Source organism: Vicugna pacos, chromosome 12 (genome assembly GCF_048564905.1).
Source record: "Vicugna pacos chromosome 12, VicPac4, whole genome shotgun sequence".
Taxonomy (NCBI): Eukaryota; Metazoa; Chordata; class Mammalia; order Artiodactyla; family Camelidae; genus Vicugna; species Vicugna pacos.
This window is the reverse complement of record NC_132998.1, coordinates 57841037-57861704: the sequence shown is the minus strand read 5'-3', so window position 1 is coordinate 57861704 and position 20668 is coordinate 57841037. Positions and strand designations below refer to the sequence as shown.

General features: G+C 45.1%; 1 protein-coding gene across 9 annotated transcripts in view; it reads left to right on the top strand.

Moving 5' to 3' along the window:
* The first annotated feature begins 1413 nt into the window (after positions 1–1413).
* PLA2G6 (phospholipase A2 group VI) overlaps positions 1414–20668 on the top strand; it is a 50403-nt gene continuing 31148 nt past the window's right edge. For 4 of the 9 annotated variants that reach the window (XM_015241615.3, XM_031671729.2, XM_072973505.1 and 1 more), the window contains exons 1-2: positions 1448–1501; positions 7781–8170. In XM_015241615.3, the coding sequence (XP_015097101.1) occupies positions 7872–8170 (299 nt within the window). In that variant the 5' untranslated portion in view covers positions 1448–1501; positions 7781–7871. Of the gene's footprint in view, positions 1502–1649; positions 1686–2061; positions 2192–7780; positions 8171–18149; positions 18253–20668 lie in introns of those variants that run through there. The other 5 variants (XM_006207078.4, XM_031671726.2, XM_072973504.1 and 2 more) reach the window with 4 other exon arrangements.

Here is a 20668-nt window from a genome sequence, read left to right as displayed (position 1 = left end):
GTCTGTGTTGCCAAACTTGCCTTGGAAACCCACCTTGAATATAAGAGAGGGTGTTTGCTGCAGAATGGGACTCATCCTGTTGAACCTTTGAGGTTTCTCAGGTCAGATTGCTCAGCAGTGGGTGGAATGCCTAACGTTTTGCAAGCTCCCTGATAACCATCACCTAATTTCAGTTGCTTGGGGTGTGGAGGGTATGTTTTATCATTGAGAATTCTGAGTCTACTTCCCATTCTCTCAACTCAAAGTTGAAACTCCTGAACAAAAATTTTATCTTAGTTTAAGGGAACAGTTTCTTCACCTGTAAAATGTGACCAAGACTAACTACAGATGACGGATGTGAAGTCAGCTTACTTTGTAACTGGCAAAGCTCTGTACAAATAACTGTTACTGTGGTTAGTTTTATTAACCTGTCCAGATTCTTGACTAAATCTTGCTCCAGTTGCACTGGCTGCCCTCAGTCTGGGTACTAATATCTTGGGACAGAGAGGCAGAAACATTCTTCTATTCACAGGAATAACAAACAGCAGCTACCCTTCCTACATGGACAGAGAGTAGTCTGGAGAATTTATCTAGATCTAGAGTTGGGGAATCATTAGGGGAAGAAAATTGGCTCAACGGAGCCTGGCAGGCTGGAGAGGGGCCATGATCTATTCAGTCAGAAGCAGATCTGTGACTAAAACCCAGTCTCTTCCCTTCTTTGTAACGCACCTCCTTCGCAGCATAACTAATCATAACAACTGTCACTTATTGAAATCCCACTATGTGCAGGGACGAGGACTAATTTAACTCTAGTCATTCTAACAATCCTGTGCCCACTTAGATGAGGAGTTCACAGAGACCAAGTCATTTGGGTAGATTTCTACTAAAAGTGCTAAGGTATTTCCCGAGATGGCTTGGGGTAGGGATGCCAGGTAACAGGAAATAATTTTTTAAGCATAACTATACTTAGTATATTCTGCTTATACTAAAATATTATCGGTCCTGTAGCTGAAATCCAAATTTAACCCGGCGTCCTCTATTTTTATTTGCTAAATCTGGCAACCCTAGCTTCGGGGGTACCCGTCAAAATCAAAGCTGGCTCCTGCTTGTTATGCTCTATATCTTTGTTGGTTTTATTTTTATCTTTACGAGCCATCATTAAAGTCAGGTTCAGACCTCAGGCCTGCGCCTCCTTTTTCAGGAGGCGAGGGGCTGTGGAAGGGTGAGTCTCTTGCCCCCAGTTAACATGTCTGCCTAGGAGCAGTCACGTGGGCCTTCCGCCCCGCACAGACTTGGCCCCGCCCCGCCGCAGGATTGGCTCCTGCCCAAAGCCCAGCCTCCTTCGGCGATGGGAGCCCCTTCCATTGGGCAGTTATAGAAGATGGCGGAGTCCCGCCCCCGCCTTCCTCAGGCGAAGCACAGGCTGCGGTGATTGGCGGAGAGCAGCGGCCGCGCCGTCACGTGGCCCGGGGCGCGTCTGTTTGCGGAAGTAGAGGGAAGTGGAAGTGCTGAGTAAGCCGAGGTGAGTGACGGCGCAGGGGAGGCGGGGCCTGGGGGCTCTTTCCCAAACCTCCTCGGCTCGCTTAACTCCGTGGGCTCCCCGTCCTTCAGGCCTCCCTCTTGTTCTCCGACTTTATTAACGTTTCTTTGACCCTTGTGCCGCCGACTTCCGCCCTTTGATCCCCTAGCACTCCAACTCCCATCCGGTGACCGCTCTAGTCTCATCTCTAACTTGAGTTCCCTCAGTGACCTTCAACCCCGGGTCCCTCCTCAGTACCCCTTTCTTCCCTGTGTGTCTCTCCTCTATCCCTCATTTCCTGAGTTAACCCCACCCCGTCGTCCCCCAGCTTTTTCAGTGCCTCTCAGTGGCCTGAGTTTTCACTCTCGGTCCCATTCATTGTCCCCAGCTTCCTTCCTGTGCTAAGTGTTCCTGGTTTTTCTGCCTCAGTGTGTTCCCACCCGATCCCCGACTTTACCCCTGCCTTCTGCGTTCCTCCGTCTGTCTCCCCTGTTCTCCATTTCACTGTTCCCCATTTCTAACTCCCTGCCTCTCACTGCTTATTGTCTCCCATGGGCCTTCAGATTTCATCTGTGCCTACTCCCCACCATGCTCCCTCCTTTCCCATAGCATGGTCACCCCAGAGCTGCACCATCCACCAGTCCTGTGTCCACCTCCTGCTCCCACTGATGACCTGAAAGCTAGTGACGGGAAGTATGTGACCCTTGTGACCATGTGACTGGGACCAGCAGGCCTGTGGTTGTGGGACAGGGAGGGCACTAGGCTCAAGGATCTGTGCCCATTTTTCAAATGGACTACTCATATGACCCCAAATAAATACCTTCCCTTCCCCTGAGCTTCTGGGTCTTTCCCTCACCTGCCCTCTTACCCGCCCAACAGGATGTCAGGCAGGTTTGGTTTGGCAACATGGATGCTCCACCCTTGGGCTGAATGCAGTGTTTTTGTTATTTTCTCTGCCTGAAGTTTTCCTGGAATTTGTAGGCTGTTTTCTGTCTGAGTCTCAGTTTCCTCATCTGTGACAGGGAGATTATATTTTCTGCCCTCCTAAGGCTGCCATGAAATTCAAAATTTGAGAAAATGTAGAAGGCAAAGCTTTGTAACCAGCATGGTCCTGGACAAATGCACAGCTTTGCTATTGTGTCATAGGCAGAAAAGGGAAAGGGATAGAATGAAAAATCAAGGAGGGAAAGACAAGTCTTTTATTTAGCATTTGGCAGATTTATTGACTGCTATGAGTCAGCCTCTTTTATATGTTACCATTTATTCATTTATTCCTCGTTTATTTAACAAATGTTAATGGACTGTTTACTGTGTTCTAGGTTACCCTCACAGCCAGTGCTCTTCCCATTTAACATAAGGAAGAGGGGGCAATTGAGTTGCCTTAGGTCACACAGTTAATGGGGCTGGGGCTGGAATCTGAACATAGTACTTTATAACACCAGTGCCTGTGTGATTGCTCAGCTGTGTAAGGGTCACTACTTGTCTCAGTGTCCAGGGCACTTTTTCTCCCTTCTGTGGGTTATTTTCTTGTTAGATGACAGCATCCTCAAAAGGGAGTTTCCTTCTGATTCAGCAGAATGACATCACCAAGAGATAGAGGAAGGAGGAATTTAAATCTGTGTGTGTCTGTACATATGTACTGGGTGTGTGGTAGGGGTGGGGGCTGTAGTGAAGGGGAGGCCTTGTGTCACGAGTTCCACTTTGTAGAGTGTGGCTCCTGGGAGAAAATCTTAATAGATCCATGCCTTACGTACCTCTTCTCTTTTTTAGTCCACCTTTTTTTGGGGATTCCATCAAGTGACATAACGTTAAGTACCATCTCTACTCTGACTCCAACTCTCAAATTTCTGTCTCCAGTCCTGTCCAGACATTTCCCCTGAATGATAGACACATCCATAGTTGCTCCCTCAATACCTCAAACTTAAGACATTTCAAACTTAAAAGTATTTGGAATTAAACTCCTGATACCCTTCATCCCTTCCCCTACCGTGAGCCAAAATCTGTCCCTCTCATTCACCTTCTCATCTTTCGGAAAGGTCAGTATTCTTCATTCAGTTGCTTAGGCTAAAGCTTTGAGATTTTCCTTGTTGCCTCTGTACACCCTGCATCCAGCCAGTGTGATCTGTTAATGTCAATCCTCTGCTCCACGCCCTGTAACGGCTTCTCTCATTGTACCTGCCTAGCCTCTGTTACTCTCTGACCTTACTGGCTTCCTTGCTGTTCTGGAACTCACAAGGCAGCCCCAGGGCCTTTGCGTATGCTCTTCCGTCTGCATGGAAAACTCTTCACCCACATACCCATATGACTTTTGCCCTTATTTCCTTGAAGTCTTTATTCAAGGCCAAGTTCTTGGGGAGGACTTTTTCACTCTGTCTAAAATTAAAAAAAAAAAATTTCCACCTGGATACTTCCTGTCTCCCTTTTCTGGTTTATTTTTCTCCTCAGCATCTAATCAGCATCTGAAACCTACGTATATATTTTGCCTGTTTATCTTCTTTATTATAGCCCTCTCCAAAATAGAAGTTCTGGGAGGGTAGGGACTTCATCTGTTTTGTTTACTAGTGTGTTCTCAGCAGTTGTAACAATGCTTGCCACAGAAGAGGTCCTCAATAAAAATTTGTGGAGTAAATCATAAGATGGGCCACCCTGGACCAGGCCATCAGCCCACAGATCTAAAGTCATCGGGGTCTCTCGTGCTTGGGAACTCCCGCAGCAGTTCTGGGCAGATTGCTTCCAGCCGTGGTCCAGCTAAGCAGAGTGAATGAAAGAGACCTCTTCTGTTCTGGAAAGGCCATTTTGCTCTGGCTTATGTGAATGGCCGTGCACTGTTCAATGAGGGCCTTGGGTTTGGCATACAGGGGACCACACATCAAGCCCCCCTCAGCCCCTCTTCAGTCAGGATCTCTCCTGAAGGCAGCTTGAGGATTACGAGCTGGTGCCCTGGGTTCAGATCCTGGCAAGTGTCTCCGTTTCCTGTGTGTAGCATGGGGAGAAGTATACCTTCTAAGTGGGTTCAGATCCTGGCAAATGTCTCCGTTTCCTGTGTGTAGCATGGGGAGAAGTATACCTTCTCTTCTGAGTGTTTTGAGGCATAAATAAACTACCTCGAAACTCGGTGAGGCACGTGGTGCTCAGCGGAAGCTGGGTGAATGGGGCAGTGTGGTGTGTGGGAGGGGGCAGGAGCCAGCCCTCCCCTCTTCCTGGGTGTCTTGCTGGCTTAGGGAAGAGTCCAGGGTCAGAGTGAACATTTGGAGGGACAGTTTGTTTGGAGGCAACCTTGGAGGCCCAGAGGCCCGGGTGGGAGGTGGAGATGCCATTTGACTTGGTCCCTGCTCTCCCTGAGTCTTTCCTTGTGCACTGACTGGGCACCTGCATCCTCTGTGCAGCCCTTCTGCCTAGTGCTGCCAGGAGGCCAGGGAAGAAGGCATGAGTGCAGCTGCCAGGCAGCACCTCCCACTTCCCCTTTCTGGGCCTCGTTGCTCCGCATGCCAGACAGGGTAACATCGCACTGTCGCTGTCTCATGGGCGTTTATGAGCTTCGAGGCAGCTAACAGACGTGAAAACCCTTTGCCAGCCATAGAGCAAGTGGTCTTGGGAGAGGATGTACGCGGGGCTGGTGTGCGGTTATGCGCTCGCGTGCTGGGAGGTGCAGATGGTGAGAGCTGCAGGAAGGAAGTCCACGGGGATCAGGGCAGGCGGGGTGCTCTGATCAGAGCCGGTGTTCCCGGCCCATCCTGCCAGGGCAGTGCATGGGGGGAGACATTGGCTGCACAGGAGGCTGTCCTTGCCAGTTGTTCCAATCACGGGACATCCTGTCATAAGCCTCCAGGGCTCATGAAGCCTGATTTCCAACTCAAGCAATGCTGCATGTGCTCCCAGAGTCCCCCATGTGGCCGGTCCCGTGAGGTCAGCTTCCTGGCCAAGCTGCCGGTGGGATCCTGTCACGCACCTCCTGGGCAGCCGCCCTGCCCTCTGTCAAGCAGGGAGCTTGATGTTTCCCTGCCTGGAGTACAAATGAGCTCAGCTTCAAGCACCCTGATGGCATATAAAGCCAAACTTTCTAGATCAAAGCCCAGCAGGCACCCCGTAAAGGTTCCCCTGATGCAGGGGTGAGCCCCTGAGCATTGCTGTTGTGGTCAGAGTGGGAAGGTGGCGTGTGGTCTGTCACCATCTGTCACCACCACAAGGCACGGGAATAAGAGGAGGGAGGGTGCCTCAAAGGTGCTGGCCCCCGGGGCTTCCAATTGGTTTGTTCATTTGTTCTCATTCATTCACCAAACATGTATTAAATATCCACTGTGAGGCAGGAACCAGCATGCTAGGTGCTTGGATAGACCAAAAAAAGGGGGGACAGGCCACCCTAACTGGCGGATACAGCATCATCATCACAATGTCAGAGGTGGCAGGGACGGGAAGAAGGGGACAGACACGAGAAGGAAGCACAAACGTGCCGCTCTTTCTACTTCGCACTCGCCGCTTTCCCGGCCAGCCTGTTATGATCAGTCCAGGATGTGGCCCAGGGTTTCCATTTCCCTTCTTCCACCTCGTGATAGCAGTGGCCACTGTTTGTGTGCCCACCGTGGCTGGCGTCCCAGACACTTTCCCTCTATTGTGTCATTTCATCCTCACGCCCACCCTGGGAGGTTGGAGGAGAGTCAGACCTGTCCTTTCCAGGGCCAGGCTGCTGTCCACGTGGGGGGGGGCACTCCTGCCCCCTGCCCTGGGACCTGGAGGAAAGGGGCTCGCCTCTGGGGCGGAGCATCTTCCTTCTGTCCAGCTGGACCCCCACGGTGACTCTTCTCCTTAACCCTGGGGGACTGTGGGTGCTGGATGCTCCTGACTCCCCTCTTCTGTGAGCGCCTCTCCCGGTGCTGTCCCTGCCCTCTGGGAAGCCTCTGGGCAGCCAGGCCCGACCCCACCCATGCCCCCCCCCACTCCCCAGATGCAAGCCCCAGCGGCTCACCCTACACTCCTACTTTCTTTTAAAAAATAGAATCATCTTTCATAGGGAAATTTCATAGGGAAATTTCCACAGGGAAATTTCATTAGGGAAATAAGGGAGAGAAAAAAACCTATTGCCCATAAACCAAATACTCTCATCTACTCTTAGTATTTTGATGTTTTCTATGCAGTCTTGCTCCAGAGCTCACTATGTGCTCAGGGCAACTGCCTCATATAGTTTATGAGAATTAAATGAGACGGAGGTAGTGAGGGTATATATAGCTCAGTGGTAGAGCACATGCTTAGCATGCACGAGGTCCTGGGTTCAATCCCCAGTACCTCCATTATAAACAAATGAACAAACAAACATACAAACCTAACCCCCCCCCAAAAGAATTAAATGAGACAGTCACATGCAGTGCTTAGCTCAGGGTCTACTGCCTACTAAGTGCTCAGTAAGCATCTCCTGACGTCATGGTTATTTTTGACCTGTCTTCCCTTTTTAGATGATTCTTTGTCGGCCTCCTGCTTTTCCTTTCATCCCTAAGTTTGATCCTCCCTCCACACATGGGCCTGGGTATGACTAGTGTCCACTTACATGGCCTCTTTCCCCAGGATGCCCACACCCCCATGCTCTGTCCTTGGTATCTGACCCGCTCTTTTGGCAGGTGACATCTTGGCACAAAGGCAGAGGGTGGCCTCCTGCTGATTGTCACCCGGCTTTGGTGGCACTGCCTTAGGAAGGTAGTGTGCTTTCTGGGAACCCAGGAAATAACAAGACATCTAATTCTGACACCCACACTGGTGACAATTTCCACAGCAGCAACTGTGACCCTATGAATGTGAAACAAAATTTCCACCCAGACACCTGCTACCAAGGCTTTACGTTCAGACTCATTTCCAAGGAGCTTGCTTTTGTGTTCTCTGAGTTTCTTGGGAAACCAGTGGTAGCAGACACGAAGGGTTTTAGACAAACATGTACAGTCCTCTGCCCTGGGTGGAGTGTAAGGTGCTCCTTGCCCCCTTGTGGCATCCAGGAGAGAGGGGACACTGGTTTTGTGTGTGGAGTTGAAATGACATGTGCCAAGCTCTTTGAGCACCAAGAAGTTGACTCCCTACTTTATGGAGTGAGGACCCCCGCCCGCCTGTTTGCACAGGGCAGCATTGCCCATCACCTGTGTTCACATCTGCTGTCTCCTTTGACCCGCCCCGTACTGCAGATGAGGAAACTGAGTCTCTGTTGGGGAAGCTGGGTTGGGGGCAGGGCAGCCCTGTAACTTCCCGTCTGCCTTTCTTCCCTCCCTCTCAGTGCCCTTTCTCTTTCTTCCCCTTCCTTTTCAGGTCCCTCCAGGCCCAGAATCCCAGGGAACAGCGCTGGTGGGGAGCCACCTGGGTGCCTGTGCAGGGAACCGCTGCCCGTGGTGAGGTGGGCATGGGAGACCGAGCCTGGCTGACCAGAGCCCCCATTTTCTTCCAGACTGAGGGCGAAGGCAGTGGGGCCTCCCCGCCGGCCCCAAGGAGGATGCAGTTCTTCGGCCGCCTGGTCGATACCCTCAGCAGCGTCACCAACTTGTTCTCCAACCCGTTCCGGGTGAAGGAGGTGGCCGTGGCGGACTACGTCTCGAGCGGCCGGGCCCGGGAGGAAGGGCAGCTGATTCTGTTCCAGAACACTCCCAACCGCACCTGGGACTGCATCCTGGTCAACCCCAGGAACCCCCAGAGTGGATTCCGGTGCGTGATGATCGGTTACCACACACACTTCTCTCCTTTGAATCCTCCCAGGTCTCAGCCTGGAGATCCCTTGGCCGAGAAGTAGCTTCTTTGGGTTGACATCTGAGGAGTCTGCAAGGGGTGGTGGGCGGGGTTCTGCTCTTAGAACGGAGGGAGGGGCTTCCTGGACGCCACACCTTCCTGCCCATCGAGGTCCTGACAGCAGGGGCTGGGGATGGAAGACTGTTTCCTGCCTTAAGGCTTGACCTGTGCAGATGGAGGAAGGGAGGGAAGATGGGGAAGCTGAGAAGGGTCAAATAGGGAAAGACCTTGTAGCCTTGGGTCTTTAAGGCATGACTGTCCTTGTAGGGGCTGGTTGGCCAAGGTTTGCTGAGGAGCCCCTGTAAGGGGTGGACAGCCTGGGGGTCCCACAACACCCCTGTAAGTGGAGAGGTGGACACCGGCCAATACAGACGGCAGCAGTGATGGTATCTATGTTGTATTAGTGTGCGTAAGGTGAGCTCTGCCAGGTTCTCCTCCCAAGCGTTATCTGGAATCTTCTTCTGGATCAAATATGCTTAGGTTCAGCTTGAGTGATAGCTCAACATAAAAGTTGTGAAACAGTAGAATTTTAGTTTCCTCCTAAGTGACAGCAAAGGCAGACAGGGCTGTTGTGGAGGCACCACTCCTTAAAGTCCTCAGGAACCCAGGCTCCTTCTGTCTTGTTGCTGACCTGACTGTTAATTCCCTTTATCCTCATGACAGTCCCTGGGGGTAGGGCTGTTACTGACCCCTTCTTACAGAGGCAGAAACACAGCTCAGAGAATTTAAGTAACTTGCCCAAGTTACAGCCATTCAGTAGCAGGGCTGGGGTTCAGACCCAGGCATTCGTGTTCCAGAAGCCTCCTCTTCCTTTCTCCACGTGGGCCGTTTTGCAATGTGGTGAGCTCACCTGGGCCCATCCTGGGCCCCCTGACCTGACATATGGTCCAGGTGCCCGGCTTATGTGGGGTGAGCCCGGGGTGGTCACTTGTAGCACCGCTGTGTACACTGTGATAACGTCCATGCTTCTCTTCCTGGTACAAATTAATCATTTACTGCTGACATTTACCTGTGACAGATGATATTTGATGAACCCCGCCAGTCCCTCACTGGTATCTCAGCAGAAGCAGGGCTGCACTTCCCAGCAATCCTGGGAGGAATGATCAAAGCGTGTGTGACGCGTGATCTTTGCTTCTCAAGAGGGGACTGACTTCTGAGGCCCTCTGTTCAGAGGCTTTGCCTGGACACACTCTGTGGTTTGCCCACTTGCCATTTATCTAGCCCACAACCCATCTTCACCAGTGGCAGGTCTCTGCCCTCCAGGGGCTTAGGCAGCAGCCAGCAATGGTGGATCAGGACTTGGCATGCGGTGGGGCAGATATTATAATGGGCTCATGTCAGATTCATATTCCCCGGACAGACCTCACCCCTTTACACTTTTCCTTTGCTGTTGGTTTTCCTAAGAATGCTCTTCCCGCTCTCCTTGGCCGGGCTCTCTGTTCTCCCTAAGCCCCTGTACTTCTATCAGCCCCTCTTGCCTTGGATTGCCACGTGTCTGTGTGCACATGTGTCTCCCCCACCAGACCGCAGAGCTCTGGCAGGACAGGGCCTGGGTCTGAGTCATTTGTCCTACTGTCAGCGTAGTGCCTGGCACTCAGCGAGTGCACAGTCAATTTTTGTTGAATGAATGGATGACTCCATGACCACTGAATTGGGCGTGACAAGAGGGATGGAAAAGGCTTCTCTGGAGAGAGAGAGGGAACGGAGGGATGGAGAGGGAGCTGGAGAACCAGTGGTGAAGGGCTTGTGCTCGACTTTGAAACCAGAAAGTTAGAAACCCCTCTTGCCCAGTGGTTCTTGGCCATTTTTCGGTCTAGGGCCCCCTTAAGAGAATCAGGGGACCTTCTCATCCCCCAAAAGCACATCCACACATTTGTCTGCCACTTCCCGAGGTTCAAGCCCTCCTGAGGCTTATCCATAGGCCGCTCCCACCAAGGCAGAGGCTTCCCAGAGCTGATGCCAGGGCGCTCAGTTCTAGAAGACAGAGAACACACAGCCCCACGAGTCTTCTCGATGCTCGCCTTTTCTCTGACTCTTTCTTTCACTTCCTTGTTCTCACCCAGACCTGGCTTTGCCCTGAGGACACTGCTTCCCCTGCAGGCCTCTCCAGAATTTTCTCTCCCAGTCTTCCTCCCACTGGGCCTGGGGGTGGAAGAGGGTCCTCCTTGCCCCTCAGCCTTGAAGCTCACATCGTCCTGTGCTGCCATCCCGTGCTCTCTCCTGGCGGCAGGCTTCTCCCACGCCGGGGCCTCCCCTGCATCTCAAATACGTGAACCCCTGGCTAGGAACTCCCTGTCACCATCACTGCTCCTGTCTTGACTCTTGGTGACTATAAGATGCACAGGGGGCCCGTCCTTGCACCCAGGACTCCTGTTACCTGACCTCTCCTGGTCCACGTGCTCACTGCCTGGACCTAGTCATCACCAGTAACTGCAACTCTTCTGTAAAGACAAATTTCAAGCACCCCACTTTCCGATCTTGCCTCCTGTCTTTCTAGCTCTTTCTCTCTGGTCCTCGGAATGCCAGGTTCCTCTACCCCTGCACATGGTGGACTGATCCTGTCACCTTTTCACAGTCCCCATCCCTTTCGTGGACTTGTCTTCTTACCCAGCTAAAACTCCATGGCCCATCAGTGTCACCATACACTGGCATACACCCTCCGCTTTCCTGTGGTCCTCTCTCCCCATCACAATTGCTTGGCAAAATCCCAACACTAGTTAATTCTGTTCTCCATGTTGACAGCTCACACTTTCAGATCACAGTGGGGATGGGCCGCAGGTGAGCCCGTTAGTTTGGCAGTCCTCCAGTTCTCAGGTTCGCCCCTCTCAGCTCTCCCGGGAGGCATGCCTGATCCTCTCTCCTCCCTGGCGAGCCCCCCTCCTCTGCATGCTCACTCTCAGCTGATGACCTGGCTTCTGCCTCACTGAGAATGCAGAAACCACCAGGGAACTACCAGGAGCTTCCTCCACCCTGTCTCCCCGCACCTGCACCTGCCTCCTGGGCCTTCCCTGCTGTCACCTGAGATCTGCCATCCATGCGTCTAGCTGAGGTCCTTCCTCCCTCAAGGTCATCATCCCCTCTCCATTTCAGGACATCATTTCAGCAATTCTTCCTCTCTCCTACTAAATTTCCTCCTCTTTACTGGATATTTTCCATCACTACAAATAACGCTTAAAAAAAATCTCTTTCCTAACTCCACTTTCCCCTTAGGCACTGTCTATTTTTAGACTGCCCCAATTCTTCTCCTCCTGTGCTTTCTCCTTATTTTTTAAATTTTTTATTCTTTAGTTGAAGTATAGTTGATTTACAATATTAGTTTCAGGTGTGTAACATAGTGATGCAATATATTCATAGATTATAATCCATTTAAAGTTACTACAAAACAATGGCTATGTTTCCCCCTGCTGTATAATAGATCCTTGTTGCTTATCTATTTTATACACAGTGGTTTGTATCCCTTAGTCCCCTACCCCTATTTTACCCTTTCCTCCTTTACTTCCCCGCTAGTAACCACTAGTTTGTTCTCTGTATCTGTGAGTCTGTTTCTGTTTTGTTACATACATTTGTTGGTTTTATTTTTTAGATTCCACTATAAGGGATCATATCCAGCATTTGTCTTTCTCTATCTGACTTATTTCACTAAGCATAATACTCTCTAGGTCCATCCTCATTGTTGTGAATGGCAGAATTTCATTCTTTTTATGGCTGAATAATATTCCACTTGTACGTGCACGTGTGCGCGTGCGCGTCTGTGTGTGTGTGTGTACCACGTCTCTATCCATTCATCTCTTGATAGACACTTAGGTTGCTTCCATAACTTGGCTATTGTAAAGAGTTCTGCTGTGAACATTGGGGTGGATGTATCTTTTTGAATTAGTGTTTTCATTTTCTTTGGCTATATACCCTGGCATGATGGTTCCAGAGGTATTTGCCACAAACCATACCACCCTGGAAGCCCCTCTTTTGCCCCCTTTCCCCCTAAATGTAGCCATTAACATGACTTTTACGGTAATTGCGTTTGTGTCTGGCTCCTGTGACTGGCATTTGTCTGAGGTTTGTGTTTCGCACCCAGTCGTGTCAGTCATTTTCAGTGCAGTGGAATTCCACTGTATAACTATAGTGCAACTTCACGTATTCGTCCTAGCGTTGATGGACACTTGGGCTGTCTTTTTCTCTCTCGGTGCATACATGCCTGCATTTCTGTTGGGCATCTGTCCAGGAGTGGAGTTGCTGGGTCACAGCCGTATGTATCCTCAGCTTCCTTGGAAGAAGCCCTGGTTTCCGACGAGCAGCAAGTGAGGTTTCTTGTTACTTCACATCCTCTGATACTTGGTGTTGCCAGTTTGAAAAAAAATGTTGTCGTTCTTTTGGGTGTGTTGTGGTGTGTCATTGTGGCTTTAATTTGCATTTGCCTCATGATGTGAAGTCGAACACCTTTTGCTAAGTGGATTACCCATTGGTCAGTCCTCTTTGGTGAATTACCTGCTTAATGTCTTGAACATTTAAAGAAATAAAGTTCATTTCCTTACAGAGTTTTGGCAGGGGTATTTGGCTTGTCTGTATCCTGAACACACACCTTTGTTGGTTATGTGTGTTGTGGTCGCTGCTCACTGGTTTGCCTTTTACTTTTGTAATGGCATCTATTGACAAATAAGAGTGTTTAGTCTTAAGGAAGCCAGATTTACTCAACTTCTCCTTTATGGTGTGTTTTTGTGTGTTGTTTAAGAAAGTCTTTCTCTATCATGAAGTCATGAGGGTATTTTTCTATATTGCCTTCTAGAAGCTTTCTTGTTTTGCCTTTTGTAACTAGGTTGATAATCTACCTGGAGTGTTTTTTTAAATGTGTGCTGTGGGAGAGGACTCAAGTTTCTTGTTCTTGTTTTTCTGCTGGAGATCCAGCTTTCCCAGGCCCTTTTATCACAAACGGCTCTTTTTTACTGCTCTAGAATGCTATGTTGGACATAAATCAGGTGTCCCTCTATTAACTGAAACATTTTTAGTCACTGTGCTATTATTTTTCTTTTCTTGCATCAATACAGTACTGTCTTAATAGTGTAACTTCATAATCAATCTTGATATCTGGCAGGACAAGTTCTCACTTCTTCAAGATTATTTTGGCTAGTCTCAGCTCTCTGAATTTTTACCAGATTAAAAAAAGTTCCACCCACAAAACAAGCAAGCAAAGAAACAAAACCTTGGTCTTGAGATTTTAATTGGCATTGCACTGATACTATAGACCAGCTTGGTAAGAATTGACGAGTTAATACTGTTTAATCTTTTCAGTCTAGAAACCTGGAATACCTTCCCACTTACTTAGGTTTTGTAGATTTCTGCACAGACGTTTCAGACACACTTTGTTAGATTTATTCCCAGTGTTTGAAATGTTATCGTAAATGACATTTATTGAAATTCAATTTTCTGTTTGTTGCTGTATGAGTCATGCAGTTGATTTTTGTGTATTCATCTTGTATTCAGCAACCTTGCCCAACTCATTTATTAGTTCTAATAATTTATCTGTAGGACTTTTTGGATTTTCTGAGAACATAATCATATCATCATGAACCTAATGACAATTTTGTTTCTTCCTTTCCAATCCTTATATATTTTATTTATTTTTCTTGCCATATTGCACTGGTAAGAAAGGTCAGAAATTATGAAGTATCCTTATCTCATAACTGATCTTAAAGGGGAAAGCTTCAGCATCTTACCATTAAGCATGATGTTTGTTCTAGGTTTTTTGTAGATACCCTCTGTTACATCAGGGATGTTCCTTTTTATTCCCAGTTTTCTAAGAGCTTTCTTTTGAAAAAATTCATGAATCGTTGTTGTATATTATCAAATGCTTATACTGAAACAATTGAGATTTGCTTTTATTAGCTTGTTGGTTTCTCCTTTATTTTGTCATTATGGCGAATTACACTGATTGGGTGGTTGGTTGGTTTTCAGATATTAATGCAACCATATATTCTGGGAATAAATCTCTCCTTGTCAAGATGTAGTATCCTTTTTGTACATTGCTAGATTAAATCGAATATTTGTTTAGGATTTTCAGCGTCTGTGTTTATTAGAGATATTGTCCTATAATTTTCTTTTTCAAAAATATTCTTATAAGGTTTTGGTGTCAGCTTTAGCTGGTCTCATAAGGAGAGTTGAGAAGTAATCCTTCTCCAGTTTTTCATAGTTTGAGATTGCTAGTACTTCTTCCTTAAGAAAGAAGAATTCATGGGTGAAGCCAAATGAGTCTGGAGTTTTCTTTGTGGGAAGCTTTTAAAATATGTATTCAATGTCTTTAACAGATGTAGGACCACCAGACTTTCTCCTTCTTGTGTTTTCTCTATTTCTTGTTCAGTTTGTTAAGGGTTTATTGATTTTTCTTTTAAGTCTTCTCAAAGAACCAAATTTGGCTTTATTTACACCAAATGCTGTTATATTAATGCCATTTCCCCTGTCTATTAGCTGTTTTATTAATGCTTTAGTAGTTATCATGGAGATGGCAATATGCATTCTTGATTTATTACAGTCTAACTTAAGTTGGCACTTTGGCCCTTCCCTGACAATGCAGAAACTTTTGAATACTTCAGTTCCATTTATCCATCTCATCAGCTTTTTGTGATATATTTTCATTTTAATTAAATATATATGCAAATATTTCTATCTGTATATCTCTCAGACAGTATTATTGTCCTTATAAACAATCAGTTTGGATTTTCCCACGTATTTACCCGTTCTATTGCTCTTTATTCTTTCCTGCATTATCTTGCATTACCATCTGAGATAGTTTTCTTTCTGCCTAATTCTCTTAGTGCAAGTCTGCGGGCAATGAATTCCCTGTTTTTATCTCTCTGAAAATGACTGTGTTTTACCTTTATTTTTGAAATAAACTTCAAAGAATAGAATTTTAGGCTGATAGTTATTTTCTTTTACCTTCTTAAAGATGTAGTTTGTTTTCTCCCGTTCTCAGCAGCCAACTGTATATCTTGAAGATAATATGTCTTTTTTTCCACCTCTTGTTGCTCTTAAGATGTTCTCTTTGTTTTTTTTTTTTCTGTCGTTTTACTATTATGCCCAGATGGTTGTTTTCTTTGTATTTGTCCTCCTTGGGGTTTGTAGAACTTCTTGAATCTGTATCTTGATTCTTTTTATCAGTTTTGGAATGTTTCCAATTAGTATTTTTATTGCTTCTATTCTGGTCTATCTCTCTTCCTTCTGGATTTCCAGTTACATATATGTTAAACCTTTATACCATTTCCCATATATCTCTTGGTCTTTTAAAGTGTATTATCCTTCTTTTTGCTCTTTTTCCTTCAGTTGGAATATTTTTTGCCAACCTCTTTCACTAATTTTTTTCAGCTGTGTCTATCGGCAATTAGTCCAATCTGTTGAATTCTTAATTTCAGTTATTGTATTTTCTAGTTCTACAATGTCCAATGGACTCTTTTTGAATTTTTAATATATTTTTTCATTTATTTTCTTAAGAATATCAATCAGATTTTGTTTAAGTTCCTAGTTAGTAACTTTGATACCTGGATTACCTGGGGTTTCTGTCTCTATAGTCTGTTTTTTCCTCTCAGACCTCGTTGGTTGTTTGATCCTGGTTTGGGGATGCCTAGTAATTTTTGTTTGCATGCTAGATATTGTGTATGAAAAATTATAGAGGCTATGGAAGATATTATCATCCTTCAGCAGTTTAGTTAAGGCTGCATTTCAGGCTTTATTAAGTTTGGTCTGTCTTGGGTTTGTCCTCACAGCCAGGTCATAACTGTTACTCTTAGCAGATAGAAGTTCTTCAATCTCAGCCAAAGGCCTAGATTTTATAAGGTCCTTGTACCTCGGTGGATACTGATGTCCAATCTCAAGTTCCCAAGTACTAAAAAACTGACAACATTTCTGCTCGGCTCTGTATCCTCCCTACTGATGTTTTCTGTTTGGTTTCTTGGCATCTTGCTGGGCATAGCTTATGAGGGGCAACTGCATGCAGAATTTCAGGCTCACTTCTCAGTCAGTCCTTCAAGTTCTGGCTGTCTTAGAAGCTCTGAATGCTAGCCTCTCTCTACCCAGCCTCATAAGAATGTGGGAAGCACTAGACTACAGTTTTATTCTTGGCCTTGATACCTGTACCCACAGATCCCCAAGTTCCCTGAGTAAAAATGCGGGTCTTACTCCGGTGTGCTGCTTTTTTATCTAATGTCCTGGCCCGCCATGTCTTGCTTGCCTTGGGTTCTCTCCAGTACCTTCAAATATTTGTTTGAATTAAATCCTGATTTTGTATTTGTTTTCAACAGGAAGGCTAGTCTGGTACAAACTCTTCTGTCATAGCCAGAACTGGAAGTTCATCCCACAAATTTGATATGTAGTTTGCATTGTCATTGAGTCAAGATATTTCCTGAATTTTATCTTGCCTTCTTGTTTGAACCATAGGTACTTTATATGTATCTTAGTTAATCTTCAAATGTATGGGAAATGTTTCAATATCCTTTTCTTACTGATTTCTAGCTCAGTTGCATTGTGGTTGGCAAACATATTTTCTAAATATTTTCAGGTCTTTGAATTTTGTTCAGATTTGCTTTATGGCCCAGTATAGGTCCAATAGTTATACTTTTATGTGTGTGTGTGCTTGGAGAAGAATGTTTATTCTGTACTTGATGGAAGTAGTGCTTTATATGTGTCTGTGAAGTCAAGTTTATTCATTGTTCTATATCTAATAGGGATTTTTTGGGGGGGTTCTCCTTTTTGTATAAGAAACTGGTAGAAGACTTTAAAATATCTCAGTGTGATTGTGAATCTGTAGTTCTCTTAATTCTGTCAAGTTTGACTTTATGTTGGAGCTTTATTATTAAGTACAGAATTATCACATTTTCCTAGTGAATTGAAACTGTTGTCTGTTAACTGTTAAGATTGTCCCTCTTTGCTTCCAGTAATGCTTTGTACCTTAAACTCTACTCTTTCTAATATTAATATAATGTAGCCAGCTTTCTTTTGGTTAGTATTTATATAATGTACTTCCTTATATTTTTAATCATGTAAAGAATATGTAAGTTGCCTCTTCTTTTTTTCTGTTATCTGGTCTGTTATTCCTTATATTTATTTGGAACATTTAGTCTATTTATACTTAGTGTAATTCTGATAGATTTGGCTTTAAATCTACTATCTTACTGTTTGCTTTTATTGTTGTTCTTCTACCTACTTTTTTTCCTTATTCCTTTCTTTCTTGTCTTCTTTTTATTTTTGTTTTGTTTTAGTCAATGTTACAGAGATACAATTCACAAAAAATAAAATTTACCACCTTTAGGTGTACCATTCAATGAATTTTGACGAAGGTACATACCCATGTAGCCATGACCACAAGCAGGATGTACGGTATTTTTGTTATCCCCCAAGTTTCCTCCGTGCTCCTTTGGAATAAGGCCCCTGCACCCACCATAGCCCCTGGCAAACACTGATCTGCTTTTTATCACTATAGTTTTACCTTTTAACCATACAGCGTGTAGTCTTATGAATCTGATTTCTTCACTTAGCACAATGCTTTTGTAATTCATGACTGAATCTTTTCTTGTTGTTCCATTTTCCCCATCTCTATTGGCTTGGAAATTTATACTCTGTTATTATCTTTTAATGACAGCTTTCGGGAGGCAGTTCTCCATGAGTCCCTTGTGTTTCTGTACATCTTATGAGCAGAGACACAGACTACCTTTGTTCTAGACTATTTTACAAGGGTGTCTGTGTTGTGAACAGCCTTGGAAGATAGAGATGGGGTCTCTCTCCAGAGAAGAGAATAGATTTGCTCGCTTTTCTGTGTAATAAAGCTAATATTTTCCTCCAGAACAAAGCTTGGACGGATCTTCTCATTGATGATTATAGCAGATTTAAGTTCCTTACACTCGGGGTTTCTCTCTTCTAGTGCAACATGAGCAGGTGTCACCTGACCCTCTTTGTGTCACCTTCTGGGAACTGGATCTCAGGGAATTGGCACAAATGCTGATACTCCGGCTACTGCTATTGCTGTGAGTAATAAATTGCCCTTTGTCTTTGATCCAGGAATCTTGTGTCTTCTGCCAGCATCCATGAAACTGTGCCAGGCTAACTTGTTAGTCTGCAACTAGGGTAAAATCTGAAACCCTTCACAGTTCTTGATAGAACCCTAGGGATTATAACACACATCCTTCGCCTTACTGAAGTATAAGTGGTGCTTTGGCCTATTCCTGAACCATAAAAGGGCCCTAGAATCCTTTAACTTCATTATCCCCCTCCAGGCTTCTATGCCATGTGTTCTTTTTCATTAATATTTTAATTTTAAATCCAACAAGACATTATACTGTCAATATTTATTTAGATTCACTCATCATTAAATATTTACCATTTTCATGGTGCTTAGTTTTTTTCCCTGCATCTTTGACCATCCATCTAGGGTCAAGTTCCTCCTACCTGAAGAAAATTCTTTTATATTTCCTTTTGTTTGGGTGTGCTAATGACATAGTCAGTCTTTCTCTTTCTCTCTCATTTATTTGTTTGACTAGTGAAGTATTTTAATTTCAACTTCATGCTTGAAGTGTTTTTTTCTCTGGGTGTAGAATTCTCATTGGCATTTCTTTTCTTTTAGCTCTTTAAGGATGTCATTTCATTATCTCTGGCTTCCATTGTTGAGCTTCCTTGTTGAGTAGCCCTCTGAAGATAAGTTTTTTCCCTTTGCTATTTTTAATATTTTCTCTCTGCATTTGGTTTTCAGCAGTTGTAACAGGGCACATGTGTCAGTTATTGCTAAGTTACAATATGTTGACCAATATGTGTCATGCTGTTATTGCTGTGCAACAAACTATCCCAAAACTTAGTGGCTTAAAACAATTATTTAGCCCACAAATCTGTAATTTGAGCAGAGCTCAGTGGGAAAGGCTCAGTTCGATTTTACATGGCATTAGCTGGTGTGGCTTGACTGCAGGATCCACTTTGTTTCCCCCCACCTTATCTGTATTTTATTTTATTTTTTTAAATATATTTTTATTGAAGTATAGTTAATTTACAATGTTGTGTCAATTTCTGGTGTACAGCACAGGATCCACTTCTAAGATGACTCACAACTGGCAAGTTGGTGCTCACCATTGACTAGGAGTTCATCCAGTGCTGAAGGTCCAAGGCCAAGAGTCATTGCAATGAGTGCTTCAGCATCCCTGTGGCATGATGGCTGGGTCCCAACAGAAAAGAGGGAGAGGCTTCCAGTCTCTTAAAGCCTTGGTCCTGATACTAGGATAGAATCACTTCTGCCATATCCTCTTGGTAAAGGAGTTACAGAGCCAGATTAAACAGTAAAGAGACATAAATGCCCACTGCTCAGTGGGAGGAGTGTAAGTGTGGATTTTCTTTTTTTTTTTTTTTTTTGGTAGAAGAGGACTTACAGGATATTTTAAATTAATGGAATAACGTTTTCCATCAATTCTGGAAAGTTCATACTTATTAACTCTTCAAATATGGCTTCTGTCCAACTCTTTCTATTCTGTTTTTGTGGCTCCGCTTACATGTTAGATCTTTTCATTATATATTCTGTGTCTTCTACCTAGTTATCTACATTTTCCAAGCTTTTATCTCTCCATGCTTTAGTCTGTTTACTCTTTTCTGCCTATCTTCCTTTACACTAATTTTCTTTTCAGCATTATCCAATCTTCTATTATACCTAGCCATTGTGTTCTTAATTTTGGCAATTGTATTTTTTAATTTTGTGATTTCCACTTGGTTCTTTTTTTTTTAATAGTTAAACGTGATTTGCCAAAATTGTGAATCTTCTACTTTATCCTCTTGAATATCATCACCTTTATTTTAAAATCTATGTGAGATAACTTCAGTATTTGCAGCCCCCCACTCATAGATCTATTTCTGTTGTATATTGCTTCTGTTGATTTTCTTTCATATTTTCTTATCTCCCCATCTACCTGGTGAGTTTTGATTACATACTGGACATTGAATTTGTAGTAATACTTGTAGAAATAATTTGAAATCCAGTTTGATGTTTTCTTTATGTTCACTTCTCCCAGGAACCTGGGAACTCTCTGACTCAGATAATGTCAGTCCAGTTTCTGAAACTGAAATTATTTGAGGCCGAGTTGCAGTCCACGTGAGGGTCTGTCTACTTGTGGCCCACCTTATTCCTAGCGTGTAGTCCTTCAGGATCCTAACCCACAGTGACAGGTGGTCATCAGGGTTCTCCTTTTGTGGATCCCTGGTTTCTAATCCCTGTCTCCTGAGCCTGTGAGGTTGTTAATGCTACTGCGTATCCCCCCAGCCTCTCAAATAACAGCAGCCCTAAACACCAGGCTCAGTTCCTGTCTCCATAATCACTTCCAGCCTGGTAATTCGTCACTGTCTGATTAGGTATCCAGCACCTTAAAGCAGATGCTTTCTGCATTTTGTCCAGCATTTCTGGTTGTCCCT